General features: G+C 38.3%; 1 protein-coding gene across 1 annotated transcript in view; it reads right to left on the bottom strand.

The window, feature by feature from the left end:
* LOC100553515 (macrophage mannose receptor 1) overlaps positions 1–25462 on the bottom strand; it is a 43762-nt gene that overhangs the window by 15039 nt on the left and 3261 nt on the right. The window contains exons 3-20 of the mRNA XM_062957856.1: positions 21303–21467; positions 19649–19762; positions 18991–19134; positions 17942–18124; positions 17096–17253; positions 14694–14807; positions 13006–13121; positions 12539–12687; positions 12218–12417; positions 10654–10766; positions 7464–7542; positions 5416–5554; positions 4585–4620; positions 4313–4482; positions 4105–4172; positions 2511–2698; positions 625–791; positions 296–410 (exon numbers count right to left, since the gene is read on the bottom strand). Coding sequence (XP_062813926.1) covers positions 296–410; positions 625–791; positions 2511–2698; positions 4105–4172; positions 4313–4482; positions 4585–4620; positions 5416–5554; positions 7464–7542; positions 10654–10766; positions 12218–12417; positions 12539–12687; positions 13006–13121; positions 14694–14807; positions 17096–17253; positions 17942–18124; positions 18991–19134; positions 19649–19762; positions 21303–21467 — 2418 coding nt within the window. The remainder of the gene's footprint in view (positions 1–295; positions 411–624; positions 792–2510; positions 2699–4104; positions 4173–4312; positions 4483–4584; positions 4621–5415; positions 5555–7463; positions 7543–10653; positions 10767–12217; positions 12418–12538; positions 12688–13005; positions 13122–14693; positions 14808–17095; positions 17254–17941; positions 18125–18990; positions 19135–19648; positions 19763–21302; positions 21468–25462) is intronic.

Genomic DNA, 25462 nt, shown 5'->3' with positions numbered 1-25462 from the left:
CGAACCACTGACCTTTTGGTCAACAAATTCAGGAGCTCAGAGGTTTCATCTGCTGCACCTCCGTGGGCTCCCTTATCATTATAGTACTACTATGTTATTGCCTTTATTTATGGTAGTCCAACATTGCTCCAATTGCCACCTCCTCCTGTGTGTGTGCCACACAACCCAAGCAGTGAAGGAAGAGGCCGCATTATGACTTATCCAATGCTATGAAGTTAATTTGAATAGGCAGTCGTGGATTTTAAAAATGTTTAAACCTAAATGAACAATCTTTTTTTAAATTATCCAGGCACACCTTGAACAGCTTTGCTTGGTATAGTGGCCAGATTTCCTTCTCGGGATTTGCAGTCAGCACGTGCATCAGACCAGTTTTTCCTGTCTTCTTCATGTAAACCAAATATTTGGAAGCACTGTGGGGAAAAGAAAAACAAACTTTGAAATTCCGTCAAATTATGTCAAGAGTCAAATCAGCCTTGATCTCATCCATCATGAAAGAATAACAGCATAGGAGACAAATATTTATTAAATAAATATTAACAGTGTATTAATTTATATTAAAAGTCAGTGTGCATGGTACAATATTTGAAAAGAGTAAGTTACTGGACTAATTTTTGTGACTATTACCTTGTTATTAAACAAAAGCCAGCCGTCTGCACAGCCTCCAAGGGGTTCAGGTGATGTGGGAGCAACAGGCAAAGCAGCAGAACGGTTGTGTCTCTCACAGATGAAACCATTCAGAGAACCACAGTTTATATCATTCCATAAGCCTAAATAAAGACATATTTTATTAACTGGTGAGTTTAAACCACTCTTCTCCCACACAAAATAGAGCCAATAGTGTTTCAAGTGTATGTTATAGATTTTTTGTGTGTGTGTCAGGAGCAGCTTGAGAAACTGCGAATCGCTTCTGATGTGAGAGAATTGGCCATCTGCACAGATATTGCCCAGGGTATGTTTTTGATGTTTTTATCATCCTTGTGGGAGGCTTCTCTCATGCCCCCATATGAAGCTGGAGCTGATAGAGGGAGCTCATCCATGCTCTCCCCGGGTTGCATCCGAACCGGCAACCTTCAGGTCAGCAACCCAACCTTCAAGTCATCAGTCATGCTGGCACAAGGGTTTAACCCACTGCGCCACTGGAGGCTGTTATATATGAAATAATAATAACAGCAACCACAACAAAACTATACATGTATATAGTTAGTATATAGCTAGTGTAGCATCACACTTACTTTACACAATGTTATTGGTGTTGAATTTGTCACTTGCCTAAAGTCACCCAATGGGTTTCCATGCCAAGCAAGGAATTAAACCCTGATCTACAGAGTTGTAGTCCACTGTTCAAACCGCTATATGTGTCAATAATTGCAGGTTAAAATGAAGTAGAATTGGGTGTGGTCAGTGGTCAGTACTTGTAAGGGAAATGCCACTAGAACCTGTTAAACATTGCCGTAAGATGCATAAAAGAGATGGCCTATAAAATCATAAAGTATTAGATCTATATGTGGCAAACTGCTTGTAATCACAATGATTTTCAAATTATTTTTACACACAGAGAGAATTTAATTTGTAAGAGTGTGTAGTCTTTTGTAAGCTCTCTTTGTTTACACTGTTGTACACTGTTTTTTATTATTTTTTATTGGGTTGCTAGGAGACCAAGTTGGAGGAGCTTAGCCTTCTAACTGGCAGCAATTGGATAAAAGCAATTATTCCTCTCTCTCTAATTAGGACTTTATTTTTCTTTTCTTTTTGTTGTATCAACCTAGAGGCATGGATGATGGGTTGTGTTGTCAAATTTTGAGGTTGGGGGGCCTGTAGTTTTGTTGTTTTGTGGGTCGCCGTGATGCCATCACACTTTTATATATATAGATGTACGTAAGTCTTTAAGGTGTTTATACTCTCCAGATGTATATTCTGTGAATGGCTTATAGTCATGAGGCTGCCTGGATTATAAGAATGTGTAAACTTTTGTGCATTCTGTTTGTGGTGCACATCAGTAGATCTACACTAGCATTGATGATAGTTGAAGACAGACAAAAACTGTAGGTGCTTCAGTCAGGACATAAGGCCCTGGAAAGTTAAGCTTCTCAGAGTTGGCAGATAATGTTCCTCATTGGAACCCTGGGAAAAAAGTCTGCAATCCCTGGAAAAAGAAGTTTGCTCAACTGACATAGTTCACAAAGAGATTCCTGTCACAATATGGAAATTATATACTGAAGGGTGAAGTGGCCTAAATCTATGAAATATTTGCTAATCGTTAAAGTGCCTAAAAACTTCATGAGGATATGCAAAGAATTTTCCATTCTTTCAATATACACGTATAGATGGAAAAAACATTTTTGACTATGAATCCAATAGGTTTCAGATTTCTTTACACATACAGTAGATCTATTAGAATCAGTTTAAATTAAGGCCAACTTATTTTAATGAATGTAACTGTCATGCTTAACTTATGTTCCAAAGATTTCAGTGGGTCTCCTCTTTGAGAGACTAAATATGGACCAGCCTACTGTGTGATAACCGTTCTATATATTTATTCATCCCTTGCCCCATTCCCACAAGCACACATATCATAGGGATTACATTGGTGTACTTGCCTGTGCCTGAATACAAAACCACACAATTTTCATCATCATTTGTAAAGTTGGGTTCATCAGGGGCCCAGGCTGTATATGTCACTGGAGATCGATCCAACCAGCTAAACAAAATTACACAACAATATTAAATAGAACAACATTATTCTATTGTATCTACTGTATGTATACTGTATTTGATGTTTCTTTGTACTTGCTCTTTTAATAATACAATAATAATAACTTTATTCTTGTACCCTTCCTCCATCTCCCCGAAGGTACTCGAGGCGGCTTACATGGGAAAACAACCCAACCACAACATAAGTTAACATATAATCCATAAATTTAAAACACAATATAATAACACAGTTCTAAAACAACATAACATGACAATTACGTAAAATTTAGACATCAATTGCTTCATACAGAGGGTGGTTAGTGCAAAAACTCTGAGTAAGGTCCATGAATAAGATAGGAACGGGTGGGGAAGGACAAGGAACCAATTATGTTAAAACACTAAAACCTATAAAATGGGGGGGGGGGAATAATAAAGTGCAGCACGAGTTTGTAAACAAGATACATGGCTGGTGGCCTCTTCACTCAAAATCGCACGGGAACATCCATATTTTTAGGTTCCAGCGGAAGGTGGACAATGAAGGAGCCAGTCTAATCTCCCTGGGGAGCGAGTTCCGGACTCGGGGGTCACTACCAAGAGTCGGGGGTCATCCCCACCAAACGTGCTTGAGACGGAGGTGGGAGTGAGAGAAGGGCCTCCCCAGAAGATCTTAGGGTCAAGATCTTTTATCCAAGAAAAGTCTAGTCTATGGATTTCAAGATTTAACTCTTGAATTCACATGTACCATTCATAAATGAAATAGACTGAGAATATTGAAATGTCCTACTTGATGTATGTGGGGCATTATTTAGGTAAAATTAGGATTTTTCCTATATGGCATTATTTAACAACTCCTTTGTGGCTTTCCTAAAGTTATGATTGCTTGTTAGTTTCATTGCTATTGTGTCACATGTTATAGCAAATTAAGAAACATACTACAAGATGAAAGAAAGAAATTAAGACCACTTTGGACCTACTCTGGTGACGATCCAGTTGTCCTTCGCCCATCTATACCATTCTTTCCATGCAATCTGTTGTGGAGGAACTAGCATTTTCTCTCATTTGCCAGATTATGTTATTTGAGTCAAATCAGTTCTAAACATTAATATTTTCTTGAAAACTCACTGAAGCCAATTGTGGAAAGAAAATTGGGAGAGAAAGGGAAAAAACCTGGGAACACACCATGTTCCTGTTCCAGCTATATTGCCCTCCACTTTATTCCTAGGTGCATTTTCCTGGAAATAACATCAGAGGTGTCTTAAGAGCATAATTCAGAAGGCTTTCAATGAGGATTGAACTACTAGTGAATTCTGCTCCATTTCTTAACAGCTTTGTGTTACGGTTTTATATGAAGATCTTTTCATTTAAATTTTTTTTAAAGAGAAATGGATTTAAATCTAAGTATTGTTCACTTACGCAAATTTTCCATCCAGACCCACAATTAAGCCAATATAAGAATCATGTTGCTTTCCATAGAAGGTATTCTAAAATGTGCAAAAGAAGAATAGAAAATAAATACGGCGAGAAACCTATCCCTATCATCATCATCATCATCATCATCATCATCATCATCATCATGATGTTTTAATATTATATAGCTATTATTATAGTATGTATTTCTTACATATTTCCACAGAAATCTTCTTTCATCGTCATTCTCGATGACTGTGAGACGACCACCATGCTTCCTGCAGATTTCTTGGGCCTTTTCTGCAGGCACAGTGATATTACTGAAATAATACTCATTGCTTTTATAAGCAATCCAGCCATCTTCAATGGTCTTGAAAAGATAGTCTGCAAAAGAAAATAAGGAATTACACGAATACATTGCTATTGTAAGTTTTCAGTGCAAGTTACATACATTATAAAAATTGTATATGAAATAATCCAACATACCAAAAGTATCAGTTGGTTCTTTTATAAAAGGTGCACCTGAAAAATCGAATAAGTATTCGTTATAAAATAACCAAGTTCCATCTATATCATTTTGTAAACGGTAAGTAATTAAATAGTAGAAAAGTTTCCAATGTTTAATATGTTTATAATATTCTGTACATATTAATGTTACAAATGGTATGATGAGAGTCACAGTGGTTTTGGTGTTGGACAAAGACTCTGGATACCAGGATTCAAATTCCCGTTCAAAGATGGAAACCACTGGGTGATTTTATAGAATCATTGAATTGGAAGAGACCATTTGCCCAACTCGCTGCTATGCAGAAACACACATTCAAAACCACTGACAGGTGGCCATCCAGCCTCTGCTTAAAAACTTCCAGAGAAGGAGATTTCACCATCCTCCGAGGCAACATATTGCACTACCAAACAGCTTTTACCATCAGGAAATTCTTGGGGAAGTCTCAGAGGTAGACATAGCAAACCACCTCTGAACAATTCTTACCAAGAAATCCCATCATAGGTTCACCTGAAAGTCACCATCAGTCACAACTTAAAGATATACAACAAACATAATAAGCTAACCAGAACTAGTAACATCTTTCTCCCCATGTTCACAATGTTTTCAGTGTACTAGAGTAGGAAATGTATTACAGTTTATTATGCGAAATGATATAAAATTTAAGATTTTGAACTCTGTAATGCAGATTATATGCAGTTGACGTTGAGCATTTTTTTCAACTCTTCTCTGAAAAGATCATGGACACATTAAAATCATTGCAAAGGAAGCTCTTTTTTTTTTGTTTAATAAACAGGGGGTATTTGTCTCACCCCTTTTTAATTGGCAAATCCACTTCTTCAAAGAGTCACACAAGACCATTGTCCAGTATCCATATCTCGTTATTATTTTGCAACCTGGTTTGTTTCTTTGGGAAAGTGATGACCAGTCAATTCCAAATTGATAGTCTACCTATAAATAAAGAAGTCAAATTCTGTTTCATATGGTTTTTCTAAAATCAACAGCAGTAATACTTGGGAAAGAGATATACTTACAGTAATATATGGTCCATCTACATATACATCATAATCTGGGACTGAGCTGGAGCAAAAATGCTCCCTTCCAGCCTTAGAATTCACAGATCTGTTCACACACTCTGCTCCTGATCCACAACAGTGCTGCAAAAAGGGTCTAAACAGGCCAGTCAGACCAAAAATGGTTTGGCCCCATTTGATGGTCACTAGAGGTGTACAATTCGGCCAAAAGCCGTGCTGTTTTGGGGTCCATATTTGGCTAACCCCTCATTCTGTTTATCGGGAAGTTACTCGAATCGGGAGGGGTGTTGGCAGATTTGGCCCATTGGCTAAAAAAGGAAACTTTAAAAGCTCAATCCTCAGTCATTTTTAGGCCTATCTGCATGAAACCTACCTTAGTTTTAGACCCCATTTCCAATTGCAGACCTGCCAAGTTTCAAAACAATTCACCAATCTACTGATTTTTTAGAATTATTTTATGTTTTTACCATAATAGGGAGAAAAATATGCTGCAATAATCTCATCTTCTCCAGGGGCCACACGGCAAACCCTTACCTCAGATATATTGCAGACTTAACTCATCATCTCCAGTAGTCAATAAAATCCAATACTCTTAATTCGTTTTGCCGAGCTTTTTGGTTCCCTCCTTCTCCCTCCTCCCTCCTTTCGGTTCCTTCCTCCCCATATGAAATAGACCACCAAATATTACAAATCATTTTTGTTCACACTGATTCAGGCCCAAGCCTAATGGTCATCATTAATTGAGGTCCTGACCATTTACAGGTGTGTTATGCTGACATCAACAAAGCTGCCCATACGATCCGGGAGAAAGCGTTAAAAATGATTTCAGGACATCATCCTGAAAATATCTATATGTGACCTCTTCTACTCTCAGTACCCCATCTATAGTTTGTGTAATTAAATACTGTATTTTTGGTCCTACTTTCCATGTACTCATAGTTAATATTCAACAGTTTCTTCATATCATACACCGTTAAGTCAGGCACCAAGGTGGTAAAGCAAAAAAACAAAGGGGAAAATGCATAGCTTTTTCATGTTAGCTTCTTTCAAACAAGCACCTCTTTACTAATTTACCCTTTACTAACCCTTACATAACAGATCTTTCCAGTTCACTTTTTTAGCAGCTCTGGTACATCGCATCTCATATTTCTACTGACATTTTTATGCCAATATGGGAAATCTTTGTATGACATCTGAGATAATGAACACTCACTGAGAAAGGTTTCTAAAATCAAGCACCCACTGATAGTAATGTTCTTCTATAAGAGGCACAACGGGAAACCTTGGGGTATAGAGTATGATCTCAGTTTGTGAGAACAAAAGCAAAATCTAACAGGACGGCATCCCGATGTGCACTACAATGTGATGGTGAAACAAAGGGGCGATACAGAGATTCCTTCTTTCATTAATGTGAAAAGAGCATTGTAAAATGATAGTGTTCTTGGCCCTCTTAAAACTAGATGTAATAATTCAGTGTGGGCTAAAAAAACTTTAAATCTTTGTTTTATGTATTTTGATATATGTAATTAAATGGTATTCTGTTTTATGTGTGCATTTCACTGTGTTGTATCCCGCTCGAGCTGTGAGGAGAGGTGGGTAACAATTATTACTATTATTATTATTATTATTATTATTATTATTATTATTATTTACACTATTATTACTATTAAAATTGAGGCTCTGTAAATAATTATAGAGATTGAAATATGTGTTTGACGTTAGTGATTAAGTGTGTGGGCTCTTCTGTTTCCGTTTTCCAATCCAACATTGACACTGTTGGATTAATAGTTATACCATAAATATACCAGTCGTAATAATTTACTTACAGGAGATCCATCAGTCCAAGCCAATCCTTTCTCAGGATCTAAAGTATTTAAACCAATCCAGAAATCATCACCATAACCCCTAAAATATAAACAAAAAAGACTAAAAACATGCCCAAAAGTTATATACCCTTTAAGAGCTTTAATAGATATGGCAATTATTTGAAAGCTAAGGAAATACATTCATATTTATGAACAAATGGTATAATAATGATTTTAATCAGAGTTACAAATGCCATCTTAAATTACAATTTTATGTAAGGTGATCAAATTGCTGCTATCTCTGTGCAGCAACCCATTGCTTGCTTTTGTCAAAGCACAGTTTCTCTTCTCTACTACTGGAAACTTCAATTCTGCTAAGGGTGTATACATGCAACCCCTCAAAATTATAAAATGTGATGTGGGGGCATTACATAGTCCTAAATGGAACATATCAACTTTGCTAGATTTGCATAAGCCGTAGCATAGGAGGCACCATATACATTTTTTTAGGAGCCAACCCAGGATTTTATCAGGCATGTTTGTTTTATGTGACCTCATTTGTTTTATGACTTGCTTTATTGTTGATTGATTTGTTTTATTGTTGTGTTTTATATTGTTTGTTTTGCCTGGGCTTGGCTCCATGTAAGCCGCCCCAAGTCCCCTCGGGGAGATGGGGCGGGGTATAAAAATAAAATTATTATTATTATTATTATTATTATTATTATTATTATTATTTTATTGTATGACACAGTAAACAAGATAGATATGCTGGATTTCATTTCACAAAATCACAAGTCGAACACTTCCCAAGTGTCTAGGACTGTGTGATGTATTTTCAGATGATGCGTGCAGATCCCAGTAGGGTGGCCTTTTGCAGTTGACAGATCGTAATTTTGTCAATGTCTATTGTTTCCAAATGCCGGCTGAGATCTTTTGGCACGGCACCCAGTGTGTCCATCACCACCGGGACCACCTGCACTGGTTTCTGCCAGAGTCTTTGAAGTTCAATCTTAAGGTCCTGATAGCGGCTGATTTTTTCCTGTTGTTTTTCATCAATGTGACTGTCACCTGGGATGGCAACGTTAATGAGCCAAACCTTTTTCTTTTCCACAACTGTGATGTCTGGTGTGTTGTGTTCCAGAACTTTGTCAGTCTGGATTCGGAAATCCCACAGTATCTTTGCATGCTCATTCTCCAATACTTTTGCAGGTTTGTGATCCCACCAGTTCTTTGCTGCTGGGAGGTGGTATTTGAGGCATAAGTTCCAATGAATCATTTGGGCCACGTAGTTGTGCCTCTGTTTGTAGTCTGTCTGTGCGATTTTCTTACAGCAGCTGAGGATATGATCAATGGTTTTGTCAGCTTCCTTGCACAGTCTGCATTTTGGGTCATCAGCTGATTTTTCAATCTTGGCCTTAATTGCATTTGTCATGATGGCTTGCTCCCGGGCTGCAAGGATCAGGCCTTCTGTCTCCTTGTTCAGTGTCCCATTCGTGAGCCAGAGCCAGGTCTTCTCCTTATCAGCTTTTCCTTCAATTTTGTCAAGGAACTTTCCATGCAATGTTTTGTTGTGCCAGCTGCCAGCTCTAGTTTGTAGTGCGGTTTTCTTGTACTGGTTTTTTGTCTGCCGTGCTTTGAGGAGTTTCTGATTTTTTACTTCAATCAAAGCAGGTTCTTCACGTTGCTTTACATATTCTGCTAGGGCATGTTCTTCTTCTTTGACTGTTTGTTGTTGTTGTTGTTGTTGTTGTTGTTGTTGTTATTATTATTATTATTATTATTATTATTATTATTATCTCCATCACATTCAGTTGTATATTAGAAAAATATAGTGGATCCCATCATTCAAAATTTTGGAAACTCCCTTCCACATGTATATTGAGACAGTTGAATTCAAGCTGTTGGTTTAAAAAAATATGTAAACAACAGATTAACTTTGTGAAATTTAGAATTTTAAAATGGAGATGGACCCATTGAAACAGATAACATTTACTTCTCTATAAAATGCAGAAAAGTAAAATCTTTTGCTGTGAATAGACCGGGGTAATTTTTGCATCTGAATTATTATGAGATTGCAGCGTTAAATATTTCCAATAGGGTTATTATTATTTTTTTTAAAAAAAATCTTGCTGGGAATTCTTATGCCTTTCACTAGGGCAGTGTTTCCCAACATGTGGGTCCCCAGGTGTTTTGGACTACAACTCTCAGAAATCCTGGTCCAAAACATCTTTGCCATGACATCTGAATAGTAATAATATTCAGTATTGCATTTTTATTTATATAACAGTGGCCAGGCTCTCCAACTACAGTTCTACACAGGCACAAAATATAGTTCAGAACTGACATGGAACATGGAGGTTCCAAGCCACATTGCGGCCAGACAGAGGCAATGTCAGCTGCCTCTCAAGTGGGACACTGGCCCCACAGTCCAGCCACGTCAAAGCTAGTTTGGCACCATTTTAATCCAGAGTGCAACCGGATTAAGACTGGGTGCTTTATATAGATGCCCACAGGTTGATGAAACACCACACTAACCTAAATAGTCTGTCATTATTATGATGATTATGATTATTTCTATTGAAGGCTAATTCTCTTATGGCAGTCCTATCCAGATTCTTTTTTAGATTATATATTTAAATTATAAATTTTACATCATTATTAAATGCATTGCTTTTATATGCTATTTTAAACTAGTTTTTAACAGTATATAGCATAAAACTGACTGTTCATGTATTATTATCATCATCATCAACATCATCATCAATATTTTACACCTTTCCATATGGATCAAGGTGAGAACAGAAAAATATTAAAATAAAACATGAACTATTAGTTAAAAACACTTCTTCTTCTTTGGAAGTTTGAATTTCTATAAAAATTTTCATCATCATCATGCAGCCAATCCTATTATTTATTTATTTTTATTTATTCCTATCATGTCTATCCCGCCCTTCTCACCCGAAGGGACTCAGGGCAGCTTACAAAACTGGCAGAATTTGATGCCAATCTCAACAATCAGTGTACTTTTATCTTCAGCTGCAATCCTAACTACTTTTTCCCAAGAAAAACATCACTGAATGCATTAGAACATATTATGGAATCAATATGCACAGAGTTGTGCTGCTTGTATATAAGGCTAACTCATGAATTGGGTCAGAACTCCTTTTACTCTTCAGACAGTGTAAAGAAATAAGCATTTTGTGAAACTCACGCTACTGCCCGTCGTTCTTCTTCGTTGTGAATAGAAGCCAAGTCTCCTCCAATTTCTCTACAAAAATCTCTTGCTTCAAACCATGTTTTCTTAAGATATTTTTCATTAAAGTTCTAAATGTATAAAACATGTTTTAAGTAGCAGGTTCTTTATAAAGTACCCCCCTCTTAATTTTTCCATTTTCCTTCTTTGTTTCCCCACCTTGGCTTAAGGTACGTACCTTAACTACAAAGACAACTTTATAAGGGAGAGGTAAAGGTTTCCCCTTGACTTTAAGTCTAGTCGAGTCCGACTCTGGGGGTTGGTGCTCATCTCCATTTCTTAGCTGAAGAGCTGGCGTTGTCCATAGACATCTCCTAGGTCATGTGGCTGGCATGACTGCATGGAGCGCTGTTACCTTCCCACCGAAGTGGTACCTATTGATCTACTTACATTTGCACGTTTTCGAACTGCTAGGTTGGCAGAAGCTAGGGATAACAATGGGAGCTCATCTTGTCCGCAGATTTGAACTGCCAACCTTTTGGTCAGCAAGTTCCAAGCTCAGCAGTTTAACCCGCTGTGCCAATGCGGCAACTGTACTTGTCACAAATGGGGACATTAAAAAGATTCTGAATTAATTTCAAGCTATAAACTAATGTAATTAGATTATGAATAATCCTTAATTTTCCCAGTGAGAAGTCAGACTTGAAACATTTCTACGATAAAGCCATACAATGTGGGTTCAATTTTTGATCCAAGGATAATTTGGATTATGAGTTTTTTAAGGGGGATATAATGTTTTATACATGCCTTTGTATTGATTAAATCATTTATACATTAGTATTTTGCATTCCACATCACAGTTCTCTAAAACAGTGGAGCAGCTGGTTAGTAGCCAGCTGCAATAAATCACTACTGACCAAGAGGTCATGAGTTCAAAGCCAGCCCAGGTCAGAGTAAGCTCTCGACCATTAACAGTCTAGCTTGCTGTTGATCTATGCAGCCCGAAAGACAGTTGCATCTGTAGAATAGGAAATTTAGGTACTGCTTTATGCGGGGAGGCTAATTTAACTAATCGATGACAGCATAAAATCTTCCAACAGTGTGTGGAAGAATGAGAAAATACTCCATCAAGGACTCGGTGTCACAAGTGGACGGTGAGGCAGCAGCTCCCCCTGTGGCCAGAAGTGAGCATATCCTCATGAAGCTGGAAGCTGGAATGTTAAATTGCCTTTGTGTCTGTCTCTATATGTCATATGTCCAATGGCATTGAATGTTTGCCATGTATATGTGCATTGTGATTTGCCCTGAATCCTCTTTGAGGTGAGAAGGGCAGAATAGAAATACTGTAAATAAATAAATATATGGAAATTGTACCGTTTCAAGTAAACAATACTCTTCAAGACTGGGACAAACCTAACACATCCTTAATTGGTCCACTCTGAATAGAGCCATTTCTAAACTGCCAAATCCTCATCTCAACAAAATCTTGCAGCTGGTAAAACACTTCTAAATTCCATGTTTCCATCTTTGCTTCACTGTCTGAAGAAGGAATAACTTTGCATCAGAAAATCTGTGCACTTACTTTGAAGCACACATTCCTAGTTGGGCTTGGGGTCCATCCATCTAGACATGGAGGTGGGACAGTTACTGGTGGGACAGGAGGGGGTGTCACACCTTCTGCCCATTGTTTGCAGAGGAAAGCTGCCTTCTCCTTGCAGTCCACAACATCCCATAATCCAGCTGCCGTTCCTGTTCTCATGGCCACACAGCCAGGACGTTGCCCTTTTTGGGATACAAGACAGGAGCCAGTTACATTGAAGTTGTCTCCATATAAATACCACTTGCCTCTACTCCCAAAATAATAAGTCTTTCCACAATCTCTGTAGACCTTTGCAGTACGTACCGGGCATTTCTGAATTCCAATGGCTGAACAAACTTTTCTCTCCATTGGTCCAGTTGAATGTCCCTGGCTGCTCTACATCTGAGAAGCCTATCCAAAAATATCTTTCAGAACGCAGCCCAATTAGACTAGTCAAATAGGCCTGTTCATATCTGGAATGTGGAAAAAGAAATGTGTGTGTTAAAACAGCAGTAGTTTTTTTAAACATCTTAGATTGTTGGACCAAAACTGGATATTTAGCATGGTCCAATTCTCATACATGCAAAATGCATAGCCTAGTATATTCATGAAGCACAAACAGTAAAAGGGAAGTTCCTATGCTTCCAGATCAGTTCACTAAGCAAACTCTGTTATAGATTGGCTTGATATAGAATTGTACATGCTAGATATTGCTATTCTTTTATCAATATCAACATGCATTTATTTTGTCCCTTTTCTCTTAAACTATAGTAAATCTTTCTTTTCTATACCTGTCCTCCACAGAAGTCAGAAATCCCTTGGTTGCTTCGCAGAACGTCTTTGCTTCTGAAAACGTTTTAGTGGTCTCTCCAGTGAAGTAACAATAAAAACCATGCCTTTTCCAACCCTGCCCATGGAAAAGAACCATTAGTCCCAGGTTACTTCAACATTAACATAGTTTTTGTTTCATTTCAAATATTGCATAATCATACCAATTTATGCAGGAATTGGCCTAAAATGGACATCATGATGAACCACAAGGACTGCACAATTTTGTCCCCCCCCCCCCCCCCCCCACAAGCATATTAGTGATGTAAGTCATGGCTTGGACATTTCTTTACAGTTAGAGACATAAAAGTCATGGCTTGAACATCTCTTTACTGCTTTCTGTCAGGAGCGACTTGAGAAGCTGCAAGTTGCTTCTGGTGTGAGAAAATTGGCCATCTGCAAAGACGTTGTCCGGAGGATGCCTGGATGTTCTGATGTTTTACCAGCTTTGTGGGAGGCTTCTCTCATGTCCCCACATAGGGAGCTGGAGCTGACAGAGGGAGCTCACCCGCTATCCCTGGATTCGAACCGCTGACCTGTCCGTCAGCAGTTCTGCCAGCACAAGGGTTTAACACTGATGTAATGCTTCTTTGCACTGTGTATGTAAAATGCTTTTTGGAATAGTGTAAAGTACCAATGGGAAGACAAATGAAAACACATCTGCATCACTGGAAATGCTCCTTGTCAGTGGTCGTGGTCTCTGGAATGTCAATTCCCAAAAGTCCCAGCTTGGCCAACTGTTGGGAATTTTGGGAGGTGAAGTCCAAAATGTCAAAAGTTGGGAACAATGGCTCTAGACCACTGCTCCTTAAATTGTGGGCCCTGACCCCAAATGCGGTCCCATAAGAGAAAATGAGGGCTGTACAACATTTGGGAACAATTCTTATTAGTTCTTATTAGTTCTTGTCATTTGTTTTTATTGGCTAATGTTTAAATTTTTATAATTGTGCATGTTTTTTGTCTATTGTTGTGTTTTATATTGCTATTGTTTTTATTCGGGCTTGGCCCTATGTAAGCCGCCCTGAGTCCCCTTTGGGGAGATAGAGGTGGGGTATAAAAATAAAGTTATTATTATTATTATTATTATTATTATTATTATTATTATTATTATTACTACTACTAACAGTAAAAGGTTCTGTTTGAGACATTTACAAGACTCTGTTAGCAACAAAGTGCAGTGTTACTGGGAAGTGGACTTTGCCGCAGAAATGTTTCAACTTTGCTTCATCCAAGGAAAATCAGCCTGTTTAGCAAGCCTTGCAAATCCTGGTTTATTATCAATAAATGCTTGATTTTTATACCAGTTTTACATACCTATATACCTGGGGCTACATACAAGTTTCTTGGGCAGAAAGGGGTTGCGAGTGGCAAAAAATTAAGAAGCCCTGTTCTAAACAATAGTATTATCTTTTTTTTATCCAGCAGGGAAAATATGAAAGAAGTGAGGAAGTTGGGGGAGAAAAGCTGCACATGATGGACCCAGAACAGTGATATATCACTAAGAATGGAAAGAGAAGGCTGAATGCACCCAGAAAGGAGAGCTTTTACTATTCTACATACTACAAACTTCAAGCGCATTGATGTTCAATACTAGCAGAAGTTCTTTAAAAGTCATTTTCTTAAACATCTATACAGTTTGCTATGGACTTACTTTGGGGCACGTTGGATCAACAGGTTCAGGTTCATCCAGAACACTTAGCAATGGTTTACTTTTACAGATGTAGCCCAATTCTTCATCACAGAAATTATCACTCCAGTATCCATTCTGGACATGCAAAAATATCATAAGAAAGGGATACATTATCTTGACACTCTTTGGAGGCAATATTTGAAAACGTTTTGCTAATAAAAACACTCTGTTTTACATGAGTTGGACAAATGCACAAAATGCTATGTCTGTAATATATGTCCTCTGCTGGAATCCACAACACAAATCAATAAGAAAAAAATGAGACCGATATCTTGTCAAGTGTGAGAGGAAAAATACTAACAGTCGTGCATCAGAGTTCAGAAATCTTACTTGTCAACCCATCTGACTCCTCAGATTTTGTTGGACATTTCCTATCCATTTGCTGGTGTATTCTTAGTTACTAAAAGCTTCCGTTCAACCATGGTTCCTCAAACTGGTTAATAAAGCTGCCTCTTGAGAAATTTCAGGGCTTATTTTCTGAACAGGATTGGGATAAAACTGTTGACACACAGAAGTATTTTCCCCATATGGCAAACAGAATTAGAATTAGGTGTGTATAATGACCTCAACAGGATTCACCCATTTCTACACAATTTAAAAACACTTTAAAGACGGAGTCCCATGGACCTCATTACAGTAGAGTCTCGCTTATCCAACACTCACTTATCCAACGTTCTGGATTATCCAATGCATTTTTGTAATCAATGTTTTCAATATATTGTGATATTTTGGTGCTAAATTCGTAAATACAGTAACTACAACATAACATTACTGTGTATTGAACTATTTTTTCTGTCAAATTTGTTGTATAACATGATGTTTTGGTGCTTAATTTATAAAATCATAACCTAATTTGATTTTTAATAGGCTTTTCCTTAATCCCTCCTTATTATCCAACATATTTGCTTATCCTACGTTCTGCTGGTCCGTTTATGTTGGATAAGTGAGACTGAACTGTATGTGACACAAGACTACTTCCAGCTGTTCCTCGTGGGACTCCGTCTCTAAACTGTTTTTAAAGTTTGCAAACACTGAGGTTTTGGAGTCAGGGAGCAATCATCTTCAGAGCTCCCAATTTGTACAGAAATGGCTAGAAGCACTTATTTTAACATGGGATGGGAACTATCAGATTTCCAGTATTAGATCATTGTAGTGATGTCAAAGTGTGGGTGTTTATTTGGGTGGTCTTGAAATGTACCTTGATGCTCCTTTTCTCATCATTAATCCTCTTGCATGACACTTTTACAGTAATATATTAAAATAATTTATTCTTCAGGAATTGTGCAATTTTGATATATTACTAGTTCACTGTAGCTATATTTTCCTCCTTTTAAGACCTAGATTTTGGACTTCCACAATTCTGAGGTTTCCGCTTTTTAAATTAAAACAAACAGAAATCTGTATGAGCATGAACTGCACTCACTCATGTGATTACACAGAATATGGAGGATTACTGCTAAAATGGACAAAAGAACACTGCATGTGATGCGGTGAATATATTATCCATTTTCCTTATAATGGAACTGAACACTATAGTAAATAAGGTGATTCCCCCCACCCCTTATGGGATGAAGTTCTTAGTCTAGAATAGCCTAGGATCTTGGGTGTCTCTTAGTGATAGGGTCCCTATAAATTGAAGTAAATCTGATGCCAAATAACAACAACAAAGTTTATCTACTCTTATGGTTGTAAGGTAAAGGTAAAGGTTTTCCCCTGACATTAATTATAGTCGTGTCTGACTCTGGGGGCTGGTGCTCATCTCCATTTCTAAGCCAAAGAGCCGGCATTGTCCATAGACACCTCCAAGGTTATGTGGCCAGCATGACTGCATGGAGTGCTGTTACCTTCCCTCCAGAGCAGTACCTATTTATTTACTCACATTTGTATGTTTTCGAACTACTAAGTTGGCAGAAGCTGAGGCTAACAGCAGGAGTTCAACCCACTCCCTGGATTCAAACTGCCAACCTTTCGATCAGTAAGTTCAGCAGCTCAGCAGTTTAACCCGTTGCGCCATCATTATAGTTGTAGATACGGTTGTACAAACTGGACTACGAGCAGAGGAAATTGTTACATGAGATAATCAATTGTCAGCTAGCTATCTAAACCTGGTGTTCTTAAGCTATAACCCATGGACTCCTTGTCTATGCATGATATTTAGTTAGTCTTAACAAAGTAAGGATTTTCTATTACTTTGTTATACTGATATATAATTTTTTTGTGAAAGAGGTCCACAACTTTCTGAAAGGAGTTCATTACTCCCAAAAAGATTAAGAAAAAGATTATTTCTGGACAAAGCTATCATACAACATAAAATGCAAAGGAAATACACCTTTGCCCAATAGATTGGGATGCCTTTTGTTTACCTCGCCACTCATGATAACACAATCTTCTTGCACATTAGTTACATGTGTGGGTTCTCCTCGCTGCCACTTGGTAAAGCTTACTGGAGTACCATCACTCCATTCAAAATACATTTCAGTCTTCTGGTCATTCAGTCCTATCCACAGAAGGTCTGTTGGGTCTAAGAACATAAATGCATGTTTTATATTGGGCTGCAAGAGTCTGTTACTTGAACAGAATTGTCTGATTGACAGCTTTATGGGTGTACAGTGGCAAAAGTAGGAGACCATGAAAAACCACAATCCAATAAGGCAGTGGTTTTCAACCTGTGGGTCCCCTGGTGTTTTGGCCTACAACTCCCAGAAATCCCAGCCAGTTTACCAGCTGTTAGGATTTCTAGGAGTTGAAGGCCAAAACATCTGGGGACCCACAGGTTGAGAACCACTGCAATAAGACATGTTTGTCTACAGCTAACAAAACTTTTGTTACAATTCAGCAGCATTTAATTACCAATTCCATGTCTTATGGATACTATAAGAGAATGTATGTGCCCTCCAATGCTCTTCCTGCCAATAGGGAAGATAGGAAACACACTGGGAAAAGGTTTAGTATATAATTAACAATTTGCAGTTTCAAAAGTACCATAAGCATTCAAATCCACTCCCGAGCCAATGCTTAGTTGTGGAACGTACTATTGATATGAAAATTATGAATATTAACAAGTGCATGTTCTTAGGTCAAGAGAGTAACCCAAATATGCAAGAGCTTCAGTAAAATGCACTTGCTTCCAATTGTTTTTTTTTAAATAAAAAATTATATACACACAGAACTATACATGAATGTGGCCAGAATGTTCTGGATATACGTACTGTAACCAAGCTGAGAAATCACGAAGCTGTATTCTTCAATGTTGTGCATACTTATTAAATCACCACCCGCCTTTCGACAGTACAGTAGTGCATTCTTCCATGTCTTAAGATTTCTGTTAAGAAGGTAACAATGGCCTGCATAGGCAACCCAGCCATCGAGACACTTAATTGGCTTTAAGCCATCTAAAAAGATAGCAATAATGAATTTTGTGTTAAGAAAAGATAATAGCATGGTCTATATGCAGTTCTTAAATACATTCTTCCATATATTGGAAATATATACCTGAAGTTTGAAGTAACACATTCTTTTTACATCCTGTTAAAAACTTTTGTAATAATGGAACTTTCCATAGAATATTTGATTATTGGAATGATTGCTATATACTTTTTGCTTCTTTCTGAAGCTACTCCAGATTTTGACCTTGTCTACATACTTAATAAAAAGAGCTAGCAATGATTTAGCTTCAACTCCTGATTTTTTATTATCTAACAGCGCTCCATGCAGTCATGCCAGCCACATGACCTTGGAGGTGTCTACGGACAACGCTGGCTCTTCGGCTTAGAAATGGAGATGAGCACCAACCCCCAGAGTCAGACATGACTGGACTTAACGTCAGGGGAAACCTTTACCTTTTTACTTGTGTCTTACAATTCTTTTTCAGTTATATTTATATCTTACATATCTTTCACAGTTAAACCTACAAGGGGATCATTTTTTAAATAGGAATCTTCTCTCTATTAACCAGCCCACAAATCATTACGACATCTACAGCATATACCTTCAAACTTCAAATTGCCCTGGGAACTTGACAGAGATAAGTACTGACAGACATTTTAAATAATACTGCATTTCTTCTATCAAATTATTCCATTCCACACCACTCAGCCAATATTTCTCCAAGTAGGGCCCATAAATAGTTACAGGTTGTAGTACCACTGTGATCAAAACCTAGCACAATCATGTGATAATTTTTATACATTGGAACCCTAATTAAATCAGTGTAATATTATTTATACAGTTAAACATCAATTTCCAGTTAGGTGCCTACCTGTAGGGATAACTGGAACATCTACTGAAGAGTTATCTTTTTTGCAAATGTATCCAAATTTTTCATCACATTTATTATTCACCCATCTACCACTGTTTGACTGCATTAATCCACAGATCTTTTCAGATTCCGGAGATGGGCTGCCTTTTTTTAAAAAAAAGCAAGGTGAAACAAAAGATCTTATGTTAAAATTGTCACACTTGAAACAAGAAAATTAGTTAAAATTAGTCCTGTTTTGTTATCTGCCAATAGTATTTAAATATGTAACATAAAGTCTATCAACCACAACTTGGGGAAGCATGTTAAATGCAATTAATTTCTAATTAATCCACTGATTCTCTCACTCCAAGAATCCAATTCATCATTTATAATGTAAATCAAAATGCTTTTGGTTTGTTCCTGATGCAGGAAAATACCTTATATATCTGGGGGAAAGTGTTTATTAAATGTAATACATGTAGTGTTATGATTACAAGAAAATTACCAAATAATTGTATTCAATGCTTTCTCCGAAGCCTATTTTTAAAATTGAACTTCCTTTGATCATGAAAATGGGGTTTTCATATGCTCTGACTTCCATTAAATTCCTCCTAACGATACCAGCTTCAAAATATTAAATGGTGACGGGTTTTAATGTTCAAACACTGCATTTACTTACCTGGAGCCCAGTTTAAATATCTGAAAGGTTGGTTGCCAGTCCATTCCCATCCATTATCAACATCAAAGTTGTTAAGGCCTATCCAGAAATCGGTGTCAAGATGACTTGTTAATCCTACCGAAGGAAAAGAAAATTACTTGTATTTAACATAGATAGGGCTTTTGTGGTTGTGAAGCTTATAATGGATTCTGTAATGATAAGTGTCGTGTCGCAAGCCAGTGTCACAGTAAGGAAACCATATTTCTATATTTTAGCAGTGTAGAGAAAGCCCACAAAGTTACAGATTTATAGCCTGCCTTGGCTCCCACTCCACAGACATTTGTTCCATGGAGAGCATCATCAGATCATGAGCTTGATGGTCAAGAGGGATGTCATAAACCTTCATTGCCAATTTATGTATCCATTGGTGTCCATAATTCAACAAGGCATTGGATAGACTTTTCCATCTTTCACATGTTCACTTGATTTGTCCTTCATATCTACTTAAACACATAGAGAGGTATGAAAATGGACTATTCTATTACCTGAGGGCTAATGATATACTGGATTGGGCTACATTTATTGAGGTCAGCATCACAAAGAAACATCAGGCAATTGTGAGAGACAATTGCCCGATGGGGACAATGAATTTATGAGAACTGTCAATTCTTTGAGATGCTTTCAAGATAAGAGATTATTATAAAATATCCAATACCTTGATGCATAAGAGAGCATTTTCGGGAATTTGGGACTAATGGAGAGGTAGGGCCTTATTGACCCTAGAAAGTTTGATAATAGGCTGGACTTTGTGGATCTTCTATCAACGACTAATTCATCAGATCAAAGTTTCCCACCAGGATTGAGAAGCAAGACTCATTCACAATTAAAGTCTTTCTGTTTTTACTGGTTTAGTAGGTACTATTCAATTTACATTATTATTTTAATTGTTTTCATAACTTTAATTTGGTAATAATGATTTTACTCATTGCATGCCCTGAAATCACATTATACAGGGCAGGATATACTATCAAACAGTTTATTAAATATTTTAATAAAGTTCAAGTTTGGGGGAAAGAAAGGATATAAAGGAATTTATTTATTGGCTGATAAATAGGAGCATTCGGTGGCGCAGCGGGTTAAACCGCTGGACTGCTGAACTTGCTGATCGAAAGGTTTGAATCCGGGAAGCGGAGTAAGCTCTCTGCCAACCTAGCAGTTTGAAAACATGCAAATGTGAATAGATCAATAAGTACCACTCTAGCGGGAAGGGAACAGCACTCCATGCATTCATGCCGGCCACATGAACTGGGAGGTATCTACAGACAAAATCGGCTTTTCGGTTTAGAAATGGAGATAAGCACCAACCTCCAGAGTCGGTCACGACTAGACTTAAAGTTAGGGGGAAAATTTTACCTTTACCTTAAATAGTCATTCAAGTGATAACATTTCTGCTTATCATACATTTGATAACTATCAACAACCTGCTTAAAAATCTAGCAATACTAGTTGCAATGTTTGACTCATATTTAGAGAGTTTAAAACTTTAGAGTGGAAAATTATAATATTACTTCTTCAAATTACCGTACTGTCCACAGCTGAGGCAATATTTAATAACGAGAACAATGACTAGTGAAAGTAATGACTAATTATTAATGTATGTTTAATAATGTTATACCTATCAAGTATGTTTGTTCGTGTAGTTCTTTGATGCTCAGCAGTTTTGCATTCTGCTGCTGACAACTTTTTCTGGCTTGGTGCCATGTGAGAGCTGAATTAGGGTTGATTTGGTAGAGATCTCCCGTCCAATGGTTTTTGGTCCAGAAAGAATCATCTTGGTCAACTGTGAAAACATTACAAACATTGTAAACATTTGGGTGAAATCATTAGCTGTGAAACTAAATCCAGAAGTGAAACTTAAAACAAAAACCACAACTTAGTTTGCTTTTTCTGAAGAAATTCAAAAGCCAGACATGATGCTTATTCCCATGAATGGGCTCTGCTCACATTCCAAGGAAATGTCAATGTGGTAGGACAGTTTCCCTCACCACATCTGTCCTCCATGCCCTCATCTTCAGAAGAAAATCCTGAGATATATGGGATCTGTGACCTTTTCTCAGAGCCTGGAAAAGTCACTTTTTTGCAGTACAATATCCAGAATATTTAATCCAGCATAGCCAATAGCCATAGAATCATAGTGGGAGGAGATCACTAGAGTCATCCAGTCCAACCTCATTCTGCCATATAGAAATATATACAATCAAAGCACTTCTGACAGATGGCCAACTGATCTCTCTGTATAAAGAAGACTGTGCATTTTATTGCACAGCCAAATAGCTCTTAGCACCGCAAGGGTTTTTTCAAATGTTTAGGTCAGCATGTCTCAACCTGGAGGTCGGGACCACAGGAGGAGAATTGACCTAATTCTATCATTGGTGGGGTTCAAGGGGCTCTTTGATTGTAGGTGAACTATAAATCCCAGCAACTACAGCTCCCAAATGTTAAGGTCTATTTTCCCCAAACTCCACCAGTGTTCAAAGTTGGACATACTGAGTATTTGTGCCAAGATTGGTCCAGATCCATCATTGTTTGAGTCCACAGTGCTCTCTGGATGTTGGTGAACTACAACTCCAAAACTTAAGGTCAATTCCAAAACTTAAAGCCCACCAGACCCTTCCAGTATTTCCTGTTGGTCGTGGGAGTTGTGTGTGCTAAGTTTGGTTCAATTCTATGGTTGGTGGAGTTCAGAATGTTCTCTGATTGTAGGTGAGCTGTAAATCCCAGCAACTACAACTCCCAAATGACAAAATCATTCCCCCCGCCCAACCCCACCAGTATTCAAATTTGGGCAATTTGGGTATTTGTGCCAAATTTGGTCTAGTGAATGAAAATACATCCTGCATATCAGACATTTACATTGGGTTTCATAACATTAGCAAAATGGCAGTTATGAAGTAGCAACGAAAATAATTTTATGATTATAGGTCACCACAACATGAGGAACTATAATAAGGGGTCGGGGCATTAGGAAGGTCGAGAATAACTGGTTTAGGTGGAATCTCTTTTGAACCTTGATAATTCATTTTCATGCCTTTAACTACTGGTGCGTTAATTTAGTCTTGGAATTCTTATTGCCTGAGTTCATTTGTTTTTGGAATTTTTTTATTATTGTTATTATTAACATTTCTACTAGGTCTTTCCTCCTGGAAGTTCACATCCTTATAGTTTAGAACACAAGCCACAAAACCTCAAAACACAAAGATAGCAATTAAAATTATAATAGTTTAAATGTTCATGAAAAGGGAAGAGGTTGAAACAAATTAACATATTACATATCTTAATAGCTTGCAAGGTTTTTCTCAGTTTCTGGGGGATAGTGAGGAAATGAGACAGGCTTCATTTAGGCCCAATCTACACTGCCATATTATCCAGTTTCTGAATCCAGATTATCTGTTTTAATTGGATTATATGGCAGTGTCAACGAATATAATCTAGTATGAAGCAGATAATCCGGATTCAGAAACTGGATTATATGGCAATGTAGATCTAGCCTCAGAAAGTAATAGGCTTGATCGATCCATGAAAAATTTGATTCTAAACTCGTTTCAATACTAGAGGGGGCAGTTTTTTCGTTTTTGTTGCTAATAACGAATTTGGCCCCCAAAATTTTTCGAAATTAACGAAAATTCGTTATTTTCTAAATTAATTCGTTAATGGCGGACGCGCATGCGCGGTGGCCCAAAAACAGCCCGAAGGGGGGGGACTTAGGGGGCTCTCCCGCCCTCATTTTTTGAGTGATCTTCTTCAAACTTGGTACAGTGGTAGAACACATTTAACACTGATAGCTCACCAAAATGTGGAACGTTTCCCTTATCCTCTGATTTTTGGCAAATTTTCATAGCTTTTATAATAAACCTTTTTTTAATAATTGCAGTAATCTGTTCCTGGTTTGAAAGTCTTATTTCCTGTTAAATTGGGTTGTCTTTACTGTGAAAGTCATTGTTCTACTTCAGAAACTTTGTTTTTGTGGCTGAAACTTTGTTAAATTGGTGTGTGTGTGATATATATTGTGTATATATATATATATAGTCCCTGCTTGTGTGTGTGTGTGTGTGTGTGTGTGTGTGTGTGTGTGTAGGTAAAGGTAAAGGTATCCCTTGACGTTAAGTTCAGTCATGTCTGACTCTGGGGGTTGGTGCTCATCTCCATTTCTAAGCCCAAGAGCCAGTGTTGTCCATAGACACCTCCAAGGTCATGTGGCCGGCATGACTACATGGAGTGCCATTACCTTCCCAGAAACACCCAGAAAATGGGAATTCCAGACAGGAAACAATCAGGGCCAGCTAATACCTCCCAACAAAGGATTCCCCCAGGTAGGAAGCAGCCAGGCTTTGAAGCTGCAAGGCTATTCAATGCTAATCAAGGTGACCAATTGCAACATTCACACTTGCCTCCCACAGACAAGAGTTCTTTCTCCCACCCTGGACCTTCCACAGATATATAAACCCCACTTGCCTAGCTTCGCACAGACGTCAAAACCTCTATGTCTGCCACAGATGTGGGTGAAACGTCAGGAGAGAATGCTTCTGGCACATGGCCATAGAGCCCGGAATACATACCACAACAGTGTGATCCCGGCCATGAAAGCTTTCGACAACACAACCACAGTATCCATTCAAGTTCATGTAGCATAGTATGGACTGGAGACCTGTATTGGGGGGAGGGAGGGTGCGAATCTGGGCCCCTGGGAGCAGCCGAGGACGGGCCTGGCCCACACCCCCTCGCATCCCGGGCCTCTTCCTTCCTCTTCCTTTTGTTATTTAAACTATATATTGTGAAATTATGGTGTGTTTTTTTTCATGCGTGTTCTGTGTTCAAGATAGGGAGACCAAAGAGGAAAAGCAAGGGAGGGACGGAGGCCCCAACACTTCCGGCTCCCATGCGAACTCCCCCTTGTGTGCCTTGGAGGGTGGAGCATGCGCACTGGCTCTCCCTTTCTCTATGGCTCTTTTCAGGTCGCTTGGGAACCCGAAGTGCCTCCTCCCTTTGCCTTTGTGTCCAAGAAGGAGAGAAGGACGTTGCAAGGTTTGCATTGAGGGTGTTTCTCTGGTGGGTTTGGCTTGGAAGGGGGCTCATTAAGGCCCAATTAATTAATGCACTGAGCTGAGGCGAGGCGGCGGCGGCGGCCATTTCCCCCCTCCGTCTTCCTCCTCCTCCTCGGCCTCCTTCCCCCTCGCCCCCTCCCATTGGCTGAGCCTCCCATTGGCTGAGGGGCAAAAGGAAAGGAGTTTGGGTGCTTTGCAAAAGCTTTTTTTTCTTTTCGAAAAAAACGAAGAAATAAGAAAAAACGGCCTCTCGCGATTCGAAACTGCGATATCCAGACGTGTGGACAACCAAGGTTCGATATTGCTTCAAAACAATTGAAAAAAACGAATCAATAACGGTAAACGGGGAAAACGAATTATTTGAGCAAGCCTAGAAAGTAATATCAAAGAGCATTGCTTGAGCAAGCCGTCTTCCTAGTGCCAGCCAAATGCATAGACAAGACTTAAGGCTAGGACACCTGCTTCTTTTCATGTTGATTAAAACTTGGTTATGTTTTTGCAGGTCTTGTATCTGTTAAATGCAACATGTAAAAACCCCCAGGAGTTGCTGTCTTTGGTGTTCATGGTGCAGAGGCATCTTGTAGCATCTTTAAGAGATGCTGAGAAAAAGGGAATTGTAGCATAAGCTTTAGTAGACCAGGTCTACTTCATCTGATAGAGGTGATGATGGTTATGTCTTGGAATACTTTGGCATTCATTGTGAGTCTGGCATGACCCTCTCATATTGTCCATT

The sequence above is a fragment of the Anolis carolinensis genome, chromosome 6 (assembly GCF_035594765.1).
Source record: "Anolis carolinensis isolate JA03-04 chromosome 6, rAnoCar3.1.pri, whole genome shotgun sequence".
NCBI lineage: Eukaryota > Metazoa > Chordata > Lepidosauria > Squamata > Dactyloidae > Anolis > Anolis carolinensis.
The sequence above is the reverse complement of the archived record's forward strand: the minus strand, read 5'-3'. Positions and strand labels throughout refer to the sequence as shown.